Source organism: Gekko japonicus, unplaced genomic scaffold (assembly GCF_001447785.1).
Source record: "Gekko japonicus isolate JY-2015 unplaced genomic scaffold, Gekko_japonicus_V1.1 scaffold88, whole genome shotgun sequence".
Taxonomy (NCBI): Eukaryota; Metazoa; Chordata; class Lepidosauria; order Squamata; family Gekkonidae; genus Gekko; species Gekko japonicus.
The window spans coordinates 1,997,830-2,019,852 of NW_015160209.1; the positions used below are offsets into that span (position 1 = coordinate 1,997,830).

Genomic DNA, 22,023 nt, shown 5'->3' on the forward strand with positions numbered 1-22,023 from the left:
GAAGAATCAACAGAATAGATAGAAAGCCCTACTTTTTGTATGGATGGCTTGGTTTTGATGCTTTTGTAGGTCATACAAGCAACCTATATAGATAGATACCATTGCATTTTAATGAATACCTACTTTTTGTTTACAAATCATACGTGTACTTAATATACCTTCTAGTTTTAAAAGGCAAGTTAGAATAAGGGGATTCACTTGTAGAGATACTGTCCATGTCCTCTACTGTTCCTCTCCTAAGTATAAACTATGGGAAAAGCTGAGTACGCAGGCACCTAATAAACATCCCTTTGACTGCACATGGCATTGTAGCTTCACACACAGCTACACTAATCTATCTCTATCAGTTAAGCCCCATAGGCTCCCACTGGTCTTTTACCAGACAAATGAAACGACCCCTCAGATATTGTGAGTGACCTAAGGGATATGTAATGAGATAGTCCTCAGTTTTTGTCATTCATTCTAATAAGTCTCTTAAGTACACCTTTAAGGCAGTCAACTATCTGGTTTGAATATGAGTCCTCAGGAGAAATAAGACATTGAAATGGCCGTTTAGGCTCAACTGATTAATTAGGATACCTACCAGTCACAAAAGTAGATGGATACTCAAAGTTTCAGATGCATCAAAAGTTACATTTTGGCAAAAGACCTACAGAATACAATAATCAGAGACCCCTCCACAGTCTGTGGTGATTGACGAAGGGACCTGTAACATCAGAAGGAGCGGATTCCAATTGCCATACAACACAGAAGCTCTGAGAGGGGATATGTAAAATCTTGTTTAAAAAACAAACTGTAAACTATTTGGAGCCTAATCCCCCCCCCCCCCAGTAGGCACGTAGGCATCAAGTAAGTTACACAGAATTAATATATATATGGTGAACAACTTGAACCTTCAGCAAAGAAGGTAGCCTCCCCTTCCCCTTTAAAAACTACTGATTCTTAGAAGCTGAGGGAGGTGGCAGTAGAATTGCTAAACTGAGAAGCAAGACTACCACAGAGATCCACTGGGCCTACCTACAACTTGATTTTATTTCTCTTCCTTTCAAATATATAGGGAAAATGGGCATTAATCAGAAATGCAACAAAAGCATTTACAGCAAAAACTGAGGATGTTGTCATTTAGCTGTAATGTGGACTTATTTGTCTAGAGGCTTATTTAAAGTTGGTTATTCTAATGTGACCCAAAGACCCTCTCCTCAAAGGATGGTATAACTGATGCCAGCTTTAGCGTCCTGCCCTGCCTCCACTATGAAGTCTTGGAGAATTGATAAAGGCTAGCTGGACAAAGACCCTGACCTGGGTGGCCTATGTGAGCCCAGCGTCATCAGATCTCAGAAGCTAAGCAGGGTCAGGTGGCCCATGAGACTGCAGAATGTATGTCTGCATGCTCCCGCACATGTAATATAGAAAACCAACATGCCAAGGAGAAGGCTAGGCTAGAACCCAAGCTTTCCATGGACACAGAGTTCTTGACATCAGTATTCTGAAGTGGAGGTATATCCCAAAGGAGATGTACCCATGCGTCTCATGAATGCCCAGGGCTCTAGTCGGGGGGGAGCTCTCAGGTACGGAGCTCCGGAAGAGAACCTCTAGGGGGCGGGGCGGTCACGTGGTGAAGCCCCGCCCCCTTCTTTACCCCGCCCTCTGCTTCGATCCTCATTCCGTTTGGGAATGAGGATGAAGCAGGAGGGTAAGAAGCCGGGCCTTCTGACACACTTCCGGTGATGTCAGGGGGTGTGGCCTTCTGTCACTTCCGGTGATGTCAGGGGGTGTGGCATATGCAAATAAGTTATGCTAATGAGTTATGCTAATGAGCTCCGGCAGCTCTTTTTCTACAACAAGACCCCTGTGAATGCCTAGATTTTCTTGTGGTTGAGCACACGTGCACACACATATACACACTCATACATACCAGCCTTTTACTTTCAGTACAACGTACACATCTTTGGGATGAGCAGTCAAGCTTATCAATGGCTTTGCAACTGCTCCTTCTTGCATCTATATTTCAGAGATACTTAATATAAGTCCATGGGATTCATGTGGGATTTCCCACCTTTCCTCCTTTTAAGACAAAGTCTAATGTTTAACCATGCAGGACTTCACTCCAGGATGGCATTTCACAAGGAGGGGGAGATAAGGAAGAACAGCCTTAGGCAGCATGTATTACATGACAGCATGGTCCTTTGAGATGAGACAGATGAGATACTTGTTTCTCAACTCCCTGCAAGCATCACCAGAGGAATGATTTGTGCTGTTAGTTAAGGATAAAACAAAGCAGTTCCTACCCATTAAAGTAAAAATCATGTATTGAATCTGACTCCAGAGATGGTGCAGAATGATAAGAAAAGCCAAAACTGATATGCAGAATGCTAACCCCTGTGAGGAAATAACAAAAAGAATACTTCACTAAGATCGGTGAAGAAAACATTTCGTTTTAGAGGAAAAAACCCTCCAATTATCTTTTCTGAACCATTTTTGGATAGTTGCAATGAAAACACCCAGATGTGAAACACATATAAACCGGATTTCCCCCTCAGATTAGTCCTGGTGAGAAATGCATGCAAAAACCCAGTAATCCATTTACTAGAAGCCTTCCTGCACACAGAAACCTAATGCATTCCCTTTGCTGCTCCACACTGAACCTATCTACCAGAATTTATTATTTTATACCACTTAGTGTTTCCCACAAAGAATGTTAAGAATTGTAGTTTTGTGAGGGTACTGAGTCTACACAGAATCAAAGTTTCCAGTACTCTCTGAGAAGAAATAACTATTACAGTAGTTTAAGTGGTGTAAATAAGCCCTCTGCTACTAATATGACACCTGTCCTCCCAATGCAACATTTCAACCACCTTTTCTTTCTTCCAGATAGCTTTATTTTCATTTTAGACATTCCTTCTCTCTCACGGTGCTTCATTAATCTCAAACTATGGACACTTTATTGCTGCTTTTATTCCTGAGCATTGATCTATGCAAGCGTCTTCCAAAACAATTATTTTAAAACATTAATCCTTAGTGCATGCATGTAAAAATTCCACAGAAATCAGTACAATGTATTTTTACATAAGGCATTTAGGATGGCTAATGATGTAACACAGATGAAGAAAAAAAATACTTGAATAATTTAGATACCATAAATTAGTGAACCTTTTAAAAGTGTAAGACTCAAAAACTTCAGGCATGCAAAGGTGAGATTATGTTTATTAGATAAAGTGTTTGCATGTGGCCATGGGTAGTTTAAAAATTAATTTGTTAAAAACTTGATATATTTCATAAGCAAATTTAAAAGGGGGAACTTTTAAAATATGATACTGGATGCAGTCCTCATGATGCAATGTAACTTTCACTGATTTGAATTATTTCAAGATATCATTGCTCTTAAAAACATTATTAAGTCAGTCTCCATCTTTGCAGTCTTATTGACTTTGAGACAGTGGTACTGTAACACAGATCTGAGGTCATATTATACTGACTGAATTGAGTTGACCTATTTTCTGACCTCAGAACAAACACCACTGGGGGGAAATGCTAGGTATGTTATTTGCAATGCAAAATTAATTGAAAACATGCCATGCTTTTCTTGAAATGCTGTCAGAAATAAAAGAAAAGAATCCTATGTGGTTCTGTGTACACACAGAATAGGACACTTTTAGATTCATATGACCAGAGTGAAAGCTGCATGTACAGAACTTGCACAAATACATGGGGTTGGATCCAACCAGTTTTTCTGCTAGTGAAAAAAGGAGGGAGGTCCTCTGATCACCAAAAGTTATGTTGGGTATCATTTGACCTGTATGGACAAAAGCTATGTGGGATGAGGGCTTCAGAAAGGAGGGCAGTGAGTGAAAAAGCTAGCTGGACCCAACCCATGGTCTTGGCTAAATTACAGATAGGCATTCTAGTTCCAGCTCCTGCCAACCTAGCAGTTCGAAAGCAAGAAATTGTAAGTAGATAAATAGGTACCACTTCAGTGGGAAGGTAACAGCCAGAGGTCATTTCGGGGGGGAACGCGGGGGAACGCAGTTCCCCCGGGTGAGGTAGAGGGGGGTGGGACACATGACGAAGCCCCGCCCCCTGCTTCCGGCCGCCCCGCTTCTGGCCCTCATTCAGCCAGGAAGAGGCAGGAGAAGAGGGAGGGTAAGTTGCTTCCTCCCTGCCTCTCCCCACCCCTGCCTGCCTGGGGCCAGGGAGGGCTTTCGCAGGGCTTCCTTGCACTCCCGCCGGCCTTGCAGGTCCACCGCCGGGCCCCTCATGGGGCTCGGCAGTAGAGCTGCAAGGCCGGCGGTGGCGGCCGGGACCGTTGGGGGCGGGGTGTGTGGCCTTATGACACATTTCCGGTGATGTCAGGGGGTGTGGCCTTATGACACACTTCCGGTGATGTCAGGGGGTGTGGCATATGCTAATGAGTTATGCTAATGAGTTCCCCTAGCTCTTTTTCTACAAAATGATCCCTGGTAACAGCGCTCCGTGCACCTTGGTGTTTAGTCATGCTGGCCACATGACCACGGAAACGTCTTCGGACAGCACTGGCTCTTCGGCTTTGAAACGGAGATGAGCACTGCAACCCTAGAGTCGGATTTGACTGGCTTTCGAGCAAGGGAACCTTTACCTTATTCAAAGATTCACAGAATTGTATTTTGCTATTCCAGTACCCGCATGCTTAATATTAAATAAATGAGACATGTTATAACTGACCTTGCATATGAGCAACTCAGGATAGTTTCCAAGGTTTTATTGGCATGAATCAGGATCCAAAGAATTACTTCAGGTATGTTCAAGAACTTTTGATTTTTGACATTTTTTGTTTTAAAAGTAACTTACGCTACACCACAAACTGCCTTTTCTTCTGCATTTCAAATGTGGTTTTCTGAACAGCATATTGGAACATGGGGGAGACTGCTGTTTGAGAAATCAAAAACTCTTTGTGCACACAGACCATGAACTTTGAATTTCGGCTGTACGTCATAATGTAAGAGGTCTTAACTATTTTGCCATTTTCACTTTGGAGCACTTATATGTACTGTAGTTTCATTGTGATTGCCAGATATGGATTCAGAAGACCTTTGAAATGACTTCTGAAGGTGTGACTTGGGTGTGATGCTGATGTACATGATAACATGGAATCATTCCAAAGCAACTAAGGTAAATTGTAAAATCAGTACAAACACAAAATATCGGCTCATTGTCATCAATGATACCAGTGCTACGAAATACTATCAAACTCAGCAACAAAAACTCAGCAACAGCAACTAGTTTACAATATTGTATGTATCTATATTTGAGAATGTGGCTTTAATTTTTTAAAAATAAAAATGATTACTTTCTGAAATTTCATTGACGTTCCCCTTTATAGTGGCGTGTCAGAGATATTAATGTAATTATATATTCTGTTTTGTAATTACCACCTTTCATGTAGAGCCATGACCGAATACAATATACCCTGAAACTATATACTAACCTGCGAAGTAGCTGTGGGTGTATTAGCTTCCTTACCACTCACAGCAGGACTCCCTTTTGCCGGAGCTGTCTCTGTCTTCTTTACATTCACCTCTACAGGAACAGAAGGCCCTACCTGCCTGTTTTCGGCCACTGGGACTGTATTTGCATTGCTTGTTTCATTCACTGGGACTGTATTTGAATTGCTTGTTTGCCGTGGCTGAACCTTATACCAGCTAGGATAAAACAAAGGATCGGTTGGGTCTCCACTCGATTGCATATCAGCTTCTGGTTCTGCAGGCTGTTGAGTAGTAGTCAGCACAACTTCACCCTTAATTGAACATATTAAAAAAAATGAAAAACAACAATGCTTGGAGAGACATTCTCTCACACAAAAAGGAGCCTTTCTGCATATCTGTTCAAAGGTTTCTCTAAAATAAGAGCACTGACATTGTCTTTGGATTTGCCATATTGGCTTGGCTTGGCTTGGCTTGCTGGCAGCAACTGAAGAATACTTTGAAGGATCATAATAAATGATCACGGGGGGGAGAGAAATATGTTATTATTTCTCCATATCTATACATTGTTTGTTCAAGGTTCTTAGCTGCATCAGAATGTCCAGGGGTCATTTCCTGCAGGAGCGCACAGGAACGGAGCTCCGGCAATAAAGAGCCCAGGGGGCGGGCATATGCAACAAGCCCCACCCCCTGCTCCCAGCAGCCTTCAGTCAGAGCAAGAAGCAGCCAGGTAAGTTGCAGAGCTCCCCCCGCCCCCCTGGTCCAAAACAGTCCGGTGGCACCTTTAAGACCAAGTTTTATTCAGGCACAAGCTCTCCCTCCTCTGCGAGGGCAGACCTGCATGTCGTTCCCCCCCCCCAATAGCTAGCAATCCAAAAGAGTCCAGTGGAGCCTGAGCAGTGGGTGTTGCCTTCTGACACACTTCCGGTGATGTCAGGGGGTGCGGCATATGCAAATGAGTTATGCTAATGAGCTCCTGCACCTCTTTTTCTACGAAATGACCCCTGAGAATGTAGCTTTGCATTTGAAGAATACATTACCATCTAAAGCCCCCAGCCTCCCATATCATTAAGTGCAGAGTCTAAAATTACCTACCTGTACCACTGGACTGATTGCACAGACATGACATACATTCCAATGAATGCACATAGATAATGACTGGAACTTGCTGCTATAAATGCTATAAAACTTGCTGCTATAAATCCCCACTACCTGATTTCATTCTGCCCCCTCATTTTTCTTAAAATGGGCACACAACAGCATATACCATATGTGATTGTGTGTGTTTTAATGCCAAACTGCATGCAGTGGTGGGAGACGTATGACTTTAAATAAAGGTTTTCCTCAATCATATGCAAAGTTGGGGCAATTTAAAGCTCAAAAGAGGTATATTGATGGGGATGTCCCCCTACCAGCTGATTCTGCGGCCAGAACCTCTCCCTCAGGTGCTGTTTTTTTTCCTGCCCAGATGAGATCTTGTCTGCTATCAGAATCTGGCTGAGGGAAAGGGGGGAGACTTGTCCACTGTCACATCTCAGTATGTTTATTGCAATTTCAGTTTAATCTGTGAATTAAAAAAGCACTAAGCCTTCTTCACATTTTGATCAATAGCTGACTAGGATACAGGGAAAGCATTTAATACAGCTGACAGGATGCCAAATAATTACTTGATTAGGCACAGTGGTGGCAGCAATGGGTGCTGGAGGTGGTAGTGATGGAGCTGAGTTAGTCTGAGGTACAGCTGGTGGGTCCTTTGGTGGAGTATCCTGTTGGGGCTGCTGAGATGGCAGTTCAGATACTTCATCCTCCTCACCAGATGATTCTGTGTGGACTTCATCAGATTCTTCACCTTCAACCACATCCTCTTCCTCGTCTTCTTCTTCCTCTAATGGAACACAGAGATGAACAATGCTCGATTTTCATTAAAATAAAATTTGTTCATTCTTTGTAAACAGAATGTTAATTCTAAAATCATTCTGCTTTATATGAGCAATTGGGGCATAACCTCATTGAAGGAAGATAGTGTCAGAAAGTCAACACAACATTGTTTTCTGTGAAGCCTCTCCCATAGAGAAGTCCAAGAAAGAGAAAAGCAGTATACAGTGTTTGGAGGAGGAAATGTTAGGGGAGTCCTTGTTCTGAAATTAAATATTTCATCAAGAGAAGAGTTTCAGTTTTCAATATCCAGGCATTTAGTTCTATCAAATAATCAAGAACACTAAAAACTAAAAAAAACCCCTAATTTAGGATGAAAACAGATGTAATGAATGATGTACCTGTGTCATCCTAAGCAGAGTTACACCCTTCTAAAAGCCATGCACTTCAATGGGCTTCGAAGACAATTGCTTAAAATAGCACTCTAAATGTAATTGGCTTGGTCCAGACTACCATTTCCACAGCTGCAAGATTTCAGCCTGCAGAGCACACTTTTCCTGCTTTCTGCCACCCATAGCATCCTGAAATACTCTGTGAAATTCTGTTTGTGGTGGTCACTTGTCCCCAAGGAATAGGATCTCAAGGAAATCCTTGCACCCATGGAAATACTAGTCTGGATCCAAGCCCTTTGCTCCACTGAAAACATGTTCCAAAGTGCATGATTAAACCATGTCTTGTACACATTAAATGTTACAGCTCACTGTAATATTATGGATCGTAGTTGAATGTTTATTTTTCAAAATGATCATTTATAAGGAACTACCTGAGAAGAGATATACAGTGCAAAAGAGGCTTAATTAAGACAGTGGATTAGGATACATTGCTCATGTTTGTACAATCACACTTCAAAATAGACCCTGCAAATGTTATTGTTGCAGTCAATATTCCTGGATCATCTAAAAGAGATGGACAACACCTTTCAAAAATTCCTTCCTGTTTAAAGCTCTTTGAGGATAGCTAGTATTAACAATGCCACCCTAAGCAGAGTTTACTAAGAATACGTCAATGGCCTTACAAGGGTGTTAACTCTGCTTAGAATGGCACTGCAAGGGCCATAAATTTAGTGGAAATAGCTGACTGAGCTCTTGGTTGTCAATCTCGACATAACAGGAGCTATGAAGGGGAAAAAAACATATGGACCAAAATGCTAGTCCTCATGAAAGAACTAAAAGTTCTCAGTACCTTCAAAGGTGTCAGGGGCTGCGATCATACGCACGATTAGACCCGACATAGGTGTGAATGCCAGGTGATCAAACAACAACATCTGGGAAGCACCCCGCAGCCATCCGCAACCTGTTGTGCTCTGCTGCAGAAGTGGAGTTAAAAGACACCGGGGAAATCCAGTAGTAAATGGGTTGCGATGGGCCACGGACAGAGTTTCCCATGTCTGATCGTTCCAGCGTGCTCTCATGGTGTTGGGATGGTCTGATCAGTCCATCCCAACTCTGTGCTGTTGTTCCCCCCCCCCTTCGCAGTGTGCACATCATCGAAACTCCATAGGAAGCCCTTGGTGCAGTGGTGCGATCCATCGATCCCTTGGTTAAGTGAATGGGGGGGAAATGGCACACAAAGAACCCGACTCACCCGCAGTTGCATCTGATCATGCACTGATGGACTGCGCCCACAGCTTCAAGGGGAGGTGTGATCATGCAACTGCGGGTCAAATTCCTCCAGAGGAAATAGCCTTGCTTCCCCCCCCCCCATTTTTTCTGGCACATGTGACGGTAACCATGAGGTCTCTAAAGGGCTGCCACATACCTTGTTGCATAAAGGTATCTTAAACATCAGCGTGTTTTCTTGACAATGGTCATGTAAAGTACACATTATTATTTATTATTATATTTGCTTCTATAGATATACATTATTACCAAGGAGTTAATATTATTGATAGAGTAGGTCTGGTGGAAATTAAGCTCTCCTGGTCGGGTAACTATATACCATCAATCCCCATTTCCTTGCCATGATATGTAGGTGTCTTTATTCAAGGAAATGTTCTCCCATGCAACACTGTTGCTGATAGCTGTTGTGCTTCTGTCTAGTCATACAAACAGGTCAAACAGGTTAATAACTCTGGTGGTATACAGGATGTTTGACTCTCAAAAATGGCTGTGCACATCCTGAATGCTAAGGTATCAGATTCGATTAAAGAAGAAAAGTATTTAAAGCACGCTATGTTGGTCTTCATGCAAGTTTACTTTTGATTATGAGACGTGTTACGTTTTTGGAATGTCAAAAAGGTCTCTTCACCATATTCCTAAAAAAAAATGTCTTCCCACAAAGTATGCACTTCCATAATGAAAAGAAATCAATTTGATTTTTTTAAAAGAAAAGAAAGCACATACCTCTGTAAAAATCAATTTCTCGTATTATCTTTTCTTCTCTGTTGAGGTTCACTGTGAAATGGTTCATGTTTTCATAGCCAGGCTCTATTTTTTCCATCTGAAATGCTTTAGAGGCTTCAGTAATTCTAAAATAGAAGCAGAGTGTCGTTCACCTTAGAGATTGCAAAGAAATGATTTGAAAACTGGTAGCTCATGATAAATGTGGAAAACATGCATATTGTCTTGAAAGGGAAGAACTTACTTTTGTAGCAATGCTTTGGCATTCTGTGAAAAACAAAATGAAACCGGTGGAATTAATAAATACTTAAACTGTTAATTTCCTCAGCCCCCAGGCATATAGACTGTGAGTAAATGCTTACACCGAGAGTGCTAGACTCTGTTTTAACAAACTAATTTCTTTGAAATCTCAGACTGACTGGGACTGTGAAAGCAGAGCCCCTCCCAGAAAGGGCCACCCATTTTCTCCCATAAGATATATCTCTTTGTGAAATCTCCTGCAGAGTTTCATGCACAGCCACACAACACGTATGTTCTCACAACGGCCACCTGACACCCTGAACATTTTCCCCAATTCAGAAAGCACCTTCATTTTGTTCCTCAGGTTAAACAGCAGGCTGCTAATATTCACTATTTCCCCACAGCTGTGTATATTGCCACTGTTGGCCTGTGAAGAAATGAGTAAGTTAGTCATCTTGTATAAACTGCCTGTGATTTTATAAAGGAACAGGACAGAAACATTTTTCAAACTGGAAAACTCCAAAATAATTAAATTGTATCAACTGACTCAATTTCCCTGGGCTCCTAGGCTTGAGAGTATTTAACGTAATGGCTAACCCAGCCCTGACTCTGTCTATGAGTTCTATGAATAGAATGGTGTAGGTGGATTTCCCAGCTCAAAACTGCAAACATAAGGAACTCTGCAGTATAGTGGCATCTCTTCGCAAAGATGTCATGTTCTAAAAGAAGGGGGATTCATTATGCTCTGATGTAGAAGATGTGAGTTTTCTGAAATAAGGAGGTATCCTTTTTAGCTTCAGACATCTGACCTCACCTTATGCTTTAGGCCCCAACTCCATTGTTTGGGGTGTAAAAAAAAGTTTGAAAAAAGAAATTAAGTACAAGTTAGACACTGTATGAAGACTTCAATTAAAATCTGGATTAAACATATGCAGAAATAACCAAATTAGATGTTGGCCACATGAAAACAAGTCACAGTGGCAAAAATGTGATACAGGACAAGCCATTTATCCAGAGATTTTATCAGTATGTTCCTCTCCTCACATTATAGTTAACAAAGGCTCCTATTTTCTAGACACTGGTTTGCATGCACAACATGAAAAATAACCGTTTTGTAAAGTGTCATTTGTATTCATCCTTGTTTTCACCCTTAACCACTCTGCTAGCGTGGAGACCACTGAATTTGAGTTTGTTGTTTAGCGGGTGACCCGCTCTAAACTTGTGCTAGTGACATACAGTATCAGAATGAAACCCTTACAGAATCAATGGACAAAAAATTCCTAGGCATATAAACACAGATACCCCCATAGGTCATTACTGAGTAGAGTGATATGAATACTAAAAATGTTACTTTCCAGGCAATGACAAGAGGAGCTATTGATAGTGTGTAAATGAAGAAATGAAAAGTGTGATTTAGAATTTGCAAGACAGAATTTTCTCCTTGCTTTTGGAGTCTCTAACATACCTGTAAAAATACAGCCATTTCTGGTTCTTCCATGAACTGGATGCCTGATTCCACCAGTTTGGACACGGCCTCCAAATGGTCTGCATACTTTTTAATCAGAGACCGAACATGTTCCAATTTCTCCTCTTGACTCCGAGTGATTATTTGCGTCATCTCACTTTTTCTTTCTTCTAGTATGGCGTACAAATAATCAAATTTTTCGCACAATTGCTCCTTCTGCCTTTTGCAGCATTCCTATAAAATACGTTAAAGCTTACATTGTCAGCACTTTTTAATGTCCAGAAATTCTGGGAATTGCTTTTATCAAATAATTTTTTTATTTTCTGAATGGAGGCTTTTAAAGGCCCTAAGCAATAGCTGTCAAAGGCCCTGAGGCTTCTGCAGTTTTCTAGATGAAATATGTTTGATTTCAAGCAGGTTCTGTGGAGAGGCATCACATCAGTATTCTAAATAAATAAATAAATAAATAACAATACATAAATCACAGCTGTCAGATAACTGAAGAGATCTTCTCCCAGTATTTCCAGTCTCAAGCATTCTATTATAACAATAGAGGGATAAAATTGTACCGTAATATGCATTCCTGATACCAACTTGCCTTAGAAAATGCTGGCTTTCATATCAACATTAATATTGTTATGATGGATACGACAAATATTTTAAAAGCTGACGGGGCACTAAAAGTTAATTATACAGCACGATTTAATTACAGAGCACATCCAAACTATGAAGTGCAGCGGCTTTTAAACTATTTTTCTCCATAGACTTTTGTACCTATGCATGATTATTCTTGGTCGTATCATATGAATTTGCATTAGTTGGAAACATGAGTTCTTTCTCTCTTAACATAAACTGGAAACTCAAAAATCTTGTGCCAATCATAGGAGCTAAATATAGCTGAGCAGGATCTGCCTTTGAATGTGAAACTAGACGTAAATAACCAGACTTGCTCTTTTAGTAGCTCTGCCTTGTTCAAAGTTTTCAGTGAGCTAATTTAAGATAGTTCAGAAAATATTCTGCATTAATAAATGAGGCAGCAAACCTGGTCACTCAGGCTGTTCAAATCCCATTGAATCCAACTGTGCAAAGGACTGCAGCCCACGTCTCTCACTAGAATAAAGAGCGGGTTATATCCCCCCCCCCCTAGTTTCAGGTAGTTCTCTTCACTTGGTAAATTTCAAGGTCAAACTGATGTCCAACTGAGATGATGAAAATGTGAAATGCATAATTGTAATTTGGATGAAGCTTCTTATGTAAACATTATGAAGGCTGTTTTCCATAATCTCTTGGATTATTTATGGATGCAAAGCCTATTAAAATGCAATGAAGGTGGGGAAAAAAACTATGAACATCTCCATCTGCTAAGATGGGAACCGGGGGGGGGGGTAGTTATTGGATGTGAGTCAGTGTTGGAAATCCTAGACTTTGGTCTTAGAAATTGCTTCCCTTTCTTAATTTATCATTCTCTATACACTTCCGTCATCTTGTTGTTGTTTGACTCAGTTAAAACTTGAATGTTAAGGAGGAGGCTCTGCTTTTGTTTGATTCTGTGTTCCTCAGTCAGCTTATTTAAAAGGCTCATTGCTGTCTGCAAACTCCTGATAGTACCCAATTTCATCCTTGCAAAGCAATGCCTTCCTGACAACAAAGTTTTGACTTTTAACTGCTTATATTCTTTTCCTCCCAGTACTTAGTTCAGGGTTTTTTAAAAGACTTTGGACCTCGTTTGATATACTATTTCCTGTCCCTTCCTTTGGTTACATAAGGAACTGTAATGGATTTTTCTGCCAATTAGAATTGTAAGGTGTTAAATTTAGACATCCTTTCCCCCCATTTTTCATTATAACCTTTCATTGGGGTGGTGGAAGTTCAGTCATTTTAGTTGTCTTATTTTTCTTTTAGCAGGTGTATGAGAAAGATGGAATATCTTCAGCCACATCTGAAGGTTCTCCACAATCTATCACATGGTATCGCACCTGTTGCCTGGTATGTCTACTTTTTAAAAAAAGTTCTGATGCATAGATTTTGCCAAGATATCCTGAAAGACATTTGAAATGGAATTCAAAAAAGCAGTACCCATCCTATCTGTGAGACTGGCCCCTCAAAAACCAAAGCCCTGTTTGACGCCTGCGGGGGGTAGAGTTGCCCAGTTGCAATTCTCCATCTTTTCCTGATGCATGTGGGAGTAAACAAAGAAGAAGAAGAAGACAAAGAAGAGATTGGATTTATACCCCACCCTTCACTACCCAAAAGCGTCTCAGAGCAGTTTACAATCCCTTTCTCTCCCCTTCCCCACAACAGATACCCTGTGAGGTAGGTGGGGCTGAGAGAGCTCTCTTGAGAACTGCCCTAAAGCTCTGAAAGAACTTATGACTGACCAAAGGTCACGCCAGCAGATGCATGTGGAGGAGTGGGAAATCAAACCTGGTTCTCCCAGATTAGAGTCCGTACATTTAATCACTACACCAAACTGGCTCTCAAAGGCTGTGTATAGCTCAGATGCTCTAAACCTCAGCTATCAGCATCTGTTCCAACATCTCTAAGATAATCTCCTTGCAGTAATGGCAGCCTCCACAGGCAGAAGTGACATGGTCAAGACACAGATCTTTGCCAGCAAATGTGACCTGAGATCTTATCTGTAAAGAGAAATGCCACTTCTTGTGCCTGAAAAATGTCATGAGAGGAGTGGCAGGTTTCAGATGCCCTTACTGATGTCTCCAGGGGAAGTGTGCAGAGTAAACAAACCACATGGTGCTCCCAATTAAGCACTGACACTCTCTAATTGACCCTTATGGGAGTTCTGACTCCTAAAGTAATATGGTAACAAGCAAGAAGTCACACACCAAGGTCATGCAGACCCAGCAGCAGAAGGAAATTAATCTGCTCAGAAGGGCTTTCTTCTGCAGGTATACCAATGGAAAATGTTGGCATGTCAGTAGTCATTTTCATTATGTCTTCAGTTTTACACCTGAATGAACCACTATAAGTCAGAACCAGAGACTGCTTGCCATTCTAACAGCTAAATGTTTGTTACAGATGGCCTAACATGCAACTGAGTCAAAATCCTGACATAATTAATTCCTTTTGCATGCCCATCAACTTCCACATGATACAATCCCATAATACAAGAGTGCACATATGTGTTGGGGGTGCACCATGCTTTGCGTATGGAAGACTCTATATTCAATCCCTGGCATCTCCAGTTAAAATGAGCAGGTAGGACATGGCTTCAACTTGAGACACTGGAGAGCTGCCACAAATCAGTGTAGACAATACTGACCATGATAGCTCACTCCAAAATGGCGCTGCCTAGGGCAGAGCAGAGTGATTGGAGATGGCATGAGAGGAAATAACTGGCAAACCTGTGCCTGTTGTCATCAGCAGTGCCAAGCAGTTCCTGCAAGGGCTGGTCAACTTATCTTCCTCCAACAGCAGAATGGTTCCCACATGTCTGGCAAATGAGCTTTAGCAGCATTCTGTGGTACATACATACATACATACATGGTGGTGGAAAGTGCTGCCACGTCACTGCTGACATGCCAACCCTCAAGGGTTTTCAAGGCAAGAGACATTCAGAGGTGGTTTGCCATTGCCTGCCTCTGTGTCACAACCCCAGTATTCCTCCGAGGTCTCCTGTCCAAATACCAGCCAGTGTTGATCCTGCTTAGCTTCTGAGATCTGATGAGATTGGGCTAGCCTGAGCTATCCAGGACAGGGGATACATATATACATATTCATTTATTGAATATATATCCCTCCCTATCCCTAGGGCTCAGAGTGGTTTACCATAATTGCATCAATATCTCCTAGGGTTGCCAAATGGGCCCGGGGGGGGCGGGGAATCCCCCGCTTTGGTGGCCCGATTTCTGACGCGACAGAATCGGCCCCCGGGGGATGTTTTCCCCTCAAATGGCTGTGGCCCTGCCCCCAGCGTGCGATGTCACATCCGGGTGATGTAAATACGTCGTGCGCGCGCACACACACACCGGGAGGTCCCCAGGAGTCCCCCGCCGAGGAGGTGAGTACCATTTGGCAACCCTACCCTCCCTCTCTCCCCCTAAAGGACTCACAGTTATAGTAACAGCTTTGGGTGGCTTACAGAAGCAAAAGAGAGGAGAGTAAAATCAGCAATTCCTTTGCAGTCATTATCTTCAGTCCCTATTGCCCACTTTCTCCAGAACACCATCCCCCTGCATTGTTCACTTTCTTCTCGCTCCATTTGCACACACACCCTTCACTTTTCAGGCCACAATTGACCATAATCCTCACTACTGCAGGTAGCATGCCTCGTCCTCAAGATGACTGGCGATGAGGATTGCTACAGCAGATCAACTGTTCATACAGAAAAAGTCAGAAGAAAAAATTTCAAGGGCCTTTTTCTTTAGGCCTCTCCACACATTAGGGAAAAGGTTTTTTTTTTTAATTCTCAGCACTAAACTAGATCCATCTCTGATTCAGTACTGGTTAGGGCTGCTGAATCCAGCTTGGGACATTCCTGGAAATTGGGGCTGGCCTATCAGCCAGAACTATGTGGAGTTTTCCCAGGGAGAGGCTTCCATGGATAGTGAAGGAGGGAAAACTGAAGACAGGGGGCAGATAAAGGTAGGTTGGCTGATGGGTGGGAAGGAAAGCAGGAAAAGGAGAGAGGCTGTGGGGACTCTTGGGAAAGGGAAAGAGGAAATAGAGGAGGAGAGGAAAATGAGTTGCCCCCTGCAAGTCCTTGTGGGGCCTCCACTTGTACATATCTAATAGTCCTAATTAAAACCTAAACCCAGATCCATAAATTGTAAAATTAACTGCTTACCTCAACTGTTCTGCACGCTTCCTCCAACTGACTTACAATTCCTTGTATTCTGTCGTTACTTCCTACTAATACTGCAATACCATCACTGAGCTCAGACTGTGGAGTAACAAGAATAACAGGAAAATATAAAGTAAATATAAAATGTCACCATGGATGATTTTGTTAAATGGTCTTATTGGCTGTCATTAGAGAGATTTGTTTTCCAAAAATTCTCATAACGATATTGGTCAAATGTACATACTTAACTATTTGAAGAAGCAAGAAAATGTAATGTTGAAAAACCACAATAAATAATCTTGCTGAACAATATACATTTGCGTAAGCCAGTTACTGCAAAACATCCTGTTCGTTCAAATAATCTTCTTATCCTTCAGGAATGTTATCTGACTAAACTCTAATGAGCAGGATTTTATTAACTTTCTGAAATTTTTCAGTGTTCAATTATTCCAGTTTCCCAGCTGCTCACAATTTTTTCTGGGGTATTTACTTTGAATACACATTAGGTGAACATCTCCTAAATGCTGCAATTTGGGAAGGATTACTCAGAGCTTTTACATTATATCTGGTCGAAATAGTAGATTATATGGATAATGATATGAATATTCATAACACTCTTTACAGATATCTTTACTAAACGGAATCTCCTTATGATGATGGTAAAGTCATGGACAGCACCCAAAGTTTTTCTCCAGTTAAAAAATGAGATGTTTCTACCCAAAACATAAATAAATATAATTATAGGTTCCATCTAAACACAGTATTTGTAAAGGGCTCTGCTTCAAGAAATTAAGTTGTATTTCTTAGGAGGATATTCCACATAAAGAGCTGTTCAGGTCCTGAGTTTCAATGATAATTAATGTTCCAGTTAATGAATTTTTAAAGCTAGACAAAGAAATTGCAATCCCATGCCCTGGTGAAGAATATGAGGATAGAGCATTTTGTTTCAATTTCTTGTTTTTAAACATGACTGGTATTCCCAGTAGTAATGTATGACTGTGAGAGTTGGACTGTAAGGAAGGCCGAGAGCTGAAGAATAGATGCTTTCGTATTATGGTGCTGGAGAAGACTCTTGAGAGTCCCCTGGACTGCAAGGAGATCAAATCAGTCAATCCTAAAGGAAATCAACCCTGACTGTTCCCTGGAAGGCCAGATACTGATGCCAAAGCCCAAATACTTTAACCACCAAATGAGAAGGGAGCACTCACTGGAGAAGACCCTGATGCTGGGAATGATTAAAGGTAAAAGAAGAAGGGGACTGCAAAGGATGAGATGGTTAGACAGTGTTATCGATGCAACAGGCATGGAGTTGAGCAGGCTCCTGGGGGCAGTGACGGACAGGAGGGCCTGGTGTGGTGTGGTCCATGGAGCTGCAAAGAGTCGGACTCAACTGTGCGACTGAACAATAAAAAAGAGTCCTACTTATGGGAAGAATTGTTACTTTTACCTTTTGTCTTTGGAAAACATTTGTGAGAGGCGCAACCTGGCAATCTTTATGAGCACCAAAAACTTTGCACATTGAACATGTGGGCATTTCACAACTCAGGCAATAAATATTAATTTTCTCATCTTCATGTTCGTCACATGTCGGCTGTTCAGTTTTTCTTTCAGGCCTGTGAATAAATTTTAAAAATCCCAATCAGGAAAGACTACAGATCAAACAAAATGTATCACAAAAGAATGAACACAAAAAGAATAGTGTTACTGAGAACAGGGAGCTCTGAAATTCAGAAACCCCTGAATCTATTGGGGGGGGGGGTATCAAGCCTACAGAAACTATTTTTCAGGGGTCCTCTCTCCAATCTCTCATCATCCTATGTTGGTCTTCTGCTCATCTTCTGTCCTACGGCCGATGTGGGGATTCAGGGGCTAGCCTTGCAATGGCTTGTCTCCTTTCTCCAAGGTCGGGAACAAAGGGGGGTGCTAGGGGAACAGCTATCCCAGAGACACCCACTGGACTGTGGTGTGCCTCAAGGGGCGGTGCTGTCCCTGATGCTCTTCAACATCTACATGTGCCCCTTTGCCCAGATTGCCCAGAGGCATGGGCTGGGTTGTCACCAATATGCGGATGACACCCAGCTCTATCTACTGTTGGGTGGTCAGTCTGACTCCGGAAGATCTGGACCGGGCATTACAAGCTGTGGCTTAGACTTAGCCGACTGACACTGAATACGACAAAGATGGAGGTCCTGTGCCTGAGTCGGAGTGGGACGGGGTTAGGGATCCCACTGCCGACCTTCGATGGGGCACCATTGGTGCCAGCACCAGAGGTTAGGAGCTTGGGAGTGCTCCTGGATGCCACCTTAACTATGGAGGCCCAGGAAGCAGCCACTGCCAAATTGGCCTTTTACCATCTTCGGCTGATCAGGCAGTTGGTTCCCTTCCTCGAATGCAATGACCTGGCGACAGTGATCCATGCGATGGTCACCTTGAGATTGGACTATGGTAAGGCTCTCTACATGGGACTGCCCTTGTCTCAAATCCAGAAGCTGCAGCTGGTGAAAAATGCCGTGGCCAGGCTTTTGATGGGGCTCTCTAAGTGGGAGCACATACAGCCTGCGCTGAATGCGTTGCACTGGCTGCCGATAGGTTCTTACCTTTAAAGCCCTACATGGTCAGGGACCTACATACCTAAGGGACCGCCTTTCCCCATATGTCCTCCATAGAGCACTGCGGTCGGGGGTCCAGAATTGGCTGGCCCTCCCGGGTCCTAAGAATGCTAGACTGTCAACAAACAGGGCCAGGGCCTTTTTGGTGGCAGCTCCATCCTGGTGGAATGAGCTCCTGGAGGAGATCAGAGCCCTGAGGGACCTTTTACAGTTCCGCAGGCTCTGCAAAATGGAGTTCTTCCACCAGGCATTTGGGAGCCACCACCACCACCAATGAAGAACATCGGTTGGTCAAAGGGAGAGGTCCCTGCAAGGACACTCAAAATAAACACCGAGAGCTGACTGCAAGCGGAGAACTTTCTATACTGGCTGCTACCGTCATATGAACACCAATAATTACTAGCACGTTATTACGATTTTATAATTGCTTTAACTGCAACTATGTTTTAATGTAATTATCTGTTTTTATGTAAGCTGCCCTGAACCAGCTTCGGTCGGGAGGGTGGGATAAAAATTTGGAGGAAAAAAAAATCTGTTTAAAAAGAATTATTCCAGACAACATTGATCCTACACCAGAGGAGCAGTTCTTGTGGAGGAAATGAATGAGACTTGCAAATGAGGAGGGGCCTAGTGTCTACCAGTTGCTGGTAGGTGACAACAGGGGGGGTGGGGCTTTGGCCTCTGAAGCATCAGGTTGGCCACAGTGGGAAACATGATGCTGCAGCAGATGAGCTATTGGCCTGACCCAACAGAGCTCTGTTTATGTAATCTATAGTATTCTCAGCAGCAATATCAGAAAAGAGCATTGGTGTGGGAATTCAAAATTACTGTGTCTAAATATATTCATCTGAGAAGCAAAACAGCAACTTCCAGAAAGGGTTATAATAAGTGAGGTGTCACTACTCTCTACTACTTCTCCACCGTGTATTGCCCTCAAAGCCACTTGACACTACCAACACCTACACTGTGGGGATCCAGATGTATGTGTGTGTGTGTGTGTGTGTATGTGTTTTCCATAAAATACAAGTCCTTTAACATATAAATTCTTAACATCAATATCTTGGAGTCTACCGTTATCAATCTGAATTAATCCAATCATACAGACACTTCCATCTTTCTTCAAACACCTTTTCATCCTTTCCTTGTAGAGTTAAACTCAGCTTGTCCATCTCTGCCATTTCTAATAATCTACATGTTAATTCATCTTGCGTAGGAATATGTTCTTGTTTCCGATATCTAGCTAGCGAAATTCTTGCAGTTGTAAGTATATACATTATCATGTACTTATTGCTTGGAAGAGGAATTTGAAGAATGGAGCAGGAGACATTATACTTTTGCCTTCAAATATACATCTGGATCCCAGATAAGTAAAGATAAGGGATCCAGATGTATATTTGAAGGCAAAAGTATAATGTCTCCTGCTCCATTCTTCAAATTCCTCTTCCAAAGCAATATTAGTATAGTGCCAGGGTACCCAACATAGTGACCTTGGGAGCCAGGCAGGCTGCTGACGCCTTTCCAGGTGTCCATGAAATGTCTTTAGAAAGTGGCCAGCTCCAGGTGGAGCTGTTGCCCAGCAAAGGTTCTTATTGGCCATTGGAGAACTGATGGTCAAAAACAGACAAAAATTGCTTAGGCAGGAGCTCTCACCACAGCACAATAATCTTCATTGCATGCCTGAAAGCAAGCTGGGTGTAAGCAAGAAAATGAATACTTTGTGTTTTTAAAATAGGGCATCTTTGTTAAGCAGAGCTTCTGCCTGAAATGCTGAAGAGTTATTATTAGAGTTATGCATAACCTCACACCCTGCCAGTTTGTGGCTCTCTCCGCCTCTTGCAACAGCCATTTTGTTTGTGCTCGCCACAAATTCCAAAGGCGCCTTTAGGCTTAAAAAGTTTGGGCACCCCAGTTGTAGGAAAACCAAAACAGGGCTATTGGTACAGTCTGCATGGACATGTAGTCATGCTCTTAATTCGGAATCACAAAAGAAGGATTTTCTACCCAAATACGTACAGGTAGAAAACAACCGTCAAGTTGGCATGAGAACTTTCTATACTGGCTGGTCTGAGTGCACTCCAAAAAATCTGATGAGACTGTAAATGATCAGCATGTTGCTGGACACTGGAATCATGCTTAGTGACCAAACCACAAACAGGAAAGGTTTTTAAAAAGTTGTATTTTTAATGTTGATGTCTTGTGTTTCATATATGTATTTTATCTCCGGTTTTGCATTTGTTTTATGATGCATTTTTATTGTGCTGTTTTGTCAACTGCCTTGGTGTCCCTGATTGCGCAGTAAGGTGGGGTATAAAATTTGTCAATAAATGAATAAATAAAGCAGACAGTCAAATTAACTAACTGCTGAACTTAGGAACCCGCATCCCACAGTAGCAACCTTTCAAGGCATTGAAGGAGTAGGCCCCAAATACGTGGTATATATTTATTTTAATATTTATACCCTGCTCTTGTCAGCATTGCTATCAAGAACTTCAGTTCCAAGCGCAGACTTTCAACTTATGACACAGCCTCCTTTCTTAAAGAATATCTTAGTAGTCAGTCTGTTACAGCATTACTTATCCAGAGAAGTCACACTGGCTTCAGAATACATCCTCTGTTTCCAAAACAATCAATATGTGGTTGCCAAGTAGCCAGGAGAAAAACGTGCTGTCTTTTTACTAGAGACTTAATTAAATGTTATTTACCTCCATGCCATGAAGACTTCAACTACCAGTTTCCACATGTGGAACTTCTATTAAATGGACCAGACTTTTTTTCTCCAGGCTAAGTTGGCAAACAGTGAAAAAATTAAGCTTCTCTTAGAAAGCAATCTTAAGAAGGACTACTCAGAACTCTATTGATGTCTACTCAGTCAGGATTACTTCCAGGAAAGGCAAGAAGCGTCTCTCTCACCCTTTTTTTGACTTTGGATGATTTGCTGTCCCACTGTGGAACTTCACAAGGTAAAAACGTAAAGGTTCCCTTGCTCGAAAGCTAGTCAAGTCCGACTCCAGGGTTGTGGTGCTCATCTCCATTTCAAAGCCGAAGAGCCAGCGCTGTCCGAAGATGTTTCCATGGTCATGTGGGCGGCATGACTAAACACCAAGGCGCACGGAACGCTGATACCTTCCCACCGAAGTGGTACCTATTTATCTACTTGCAATTTCTTGCTTTCGAACTG

The 22,023-nt window shown here is 42.2% G+C and overlaps 1 protein-coding gene across 3 annotated transcripts in view; it reads right to left on the reverse strand.

Annotated features, from left to right (window-relative positions):
- Positions 1-22,023, reverse strand: part of TRIM55 (tripartite motif containing 55) — a 42,040-nt gene that overhangs the window by 14,887 nt on the left and 5,130 nt on the right. Inside the window, exons 3-11 of one of the 3 annotated variants that reach the window (XM_015409104.1) lie at positions 17,684-17,849; positions 16,240-16,335; positions 11,436-11,669; positions 10,317-10,397; positions 9,975-9,997; positions 9,734-9,858; positions 7,124-7,341; positions 5,462-5,770; positions 2,289-2,379 (exon numbers count right to left, since the gene is read on the reverse strand). In XM_015409104.1, the coding sequence (XP_015264590.1) occupies positions 2,289-2,379; positions 5,462-5,770; positions 7,124-7,341; positions 9,734-9,858; positions 9,975-9,997; positions 10,317-10,397; positions 11,436-11,669; positions 16,240-16,335; positions 17,684-17,849 (1,343 nt within the window). The remainder of the gene's footprint in view (positions 1-2,288; positions 2,380-5,461; positions 5,771-7,123; positions 7,342-9,733; positions 9,859-9,974; positions 9,998-10,316; positions 10,398-11,435; positions 11,670-16,239; positions 16,336-17,683; positions 17,850-22,023) is intronic. The other 2 variants (XM_015409120.1, XM_015409113.1) reach the window with 2 other exon arrangements.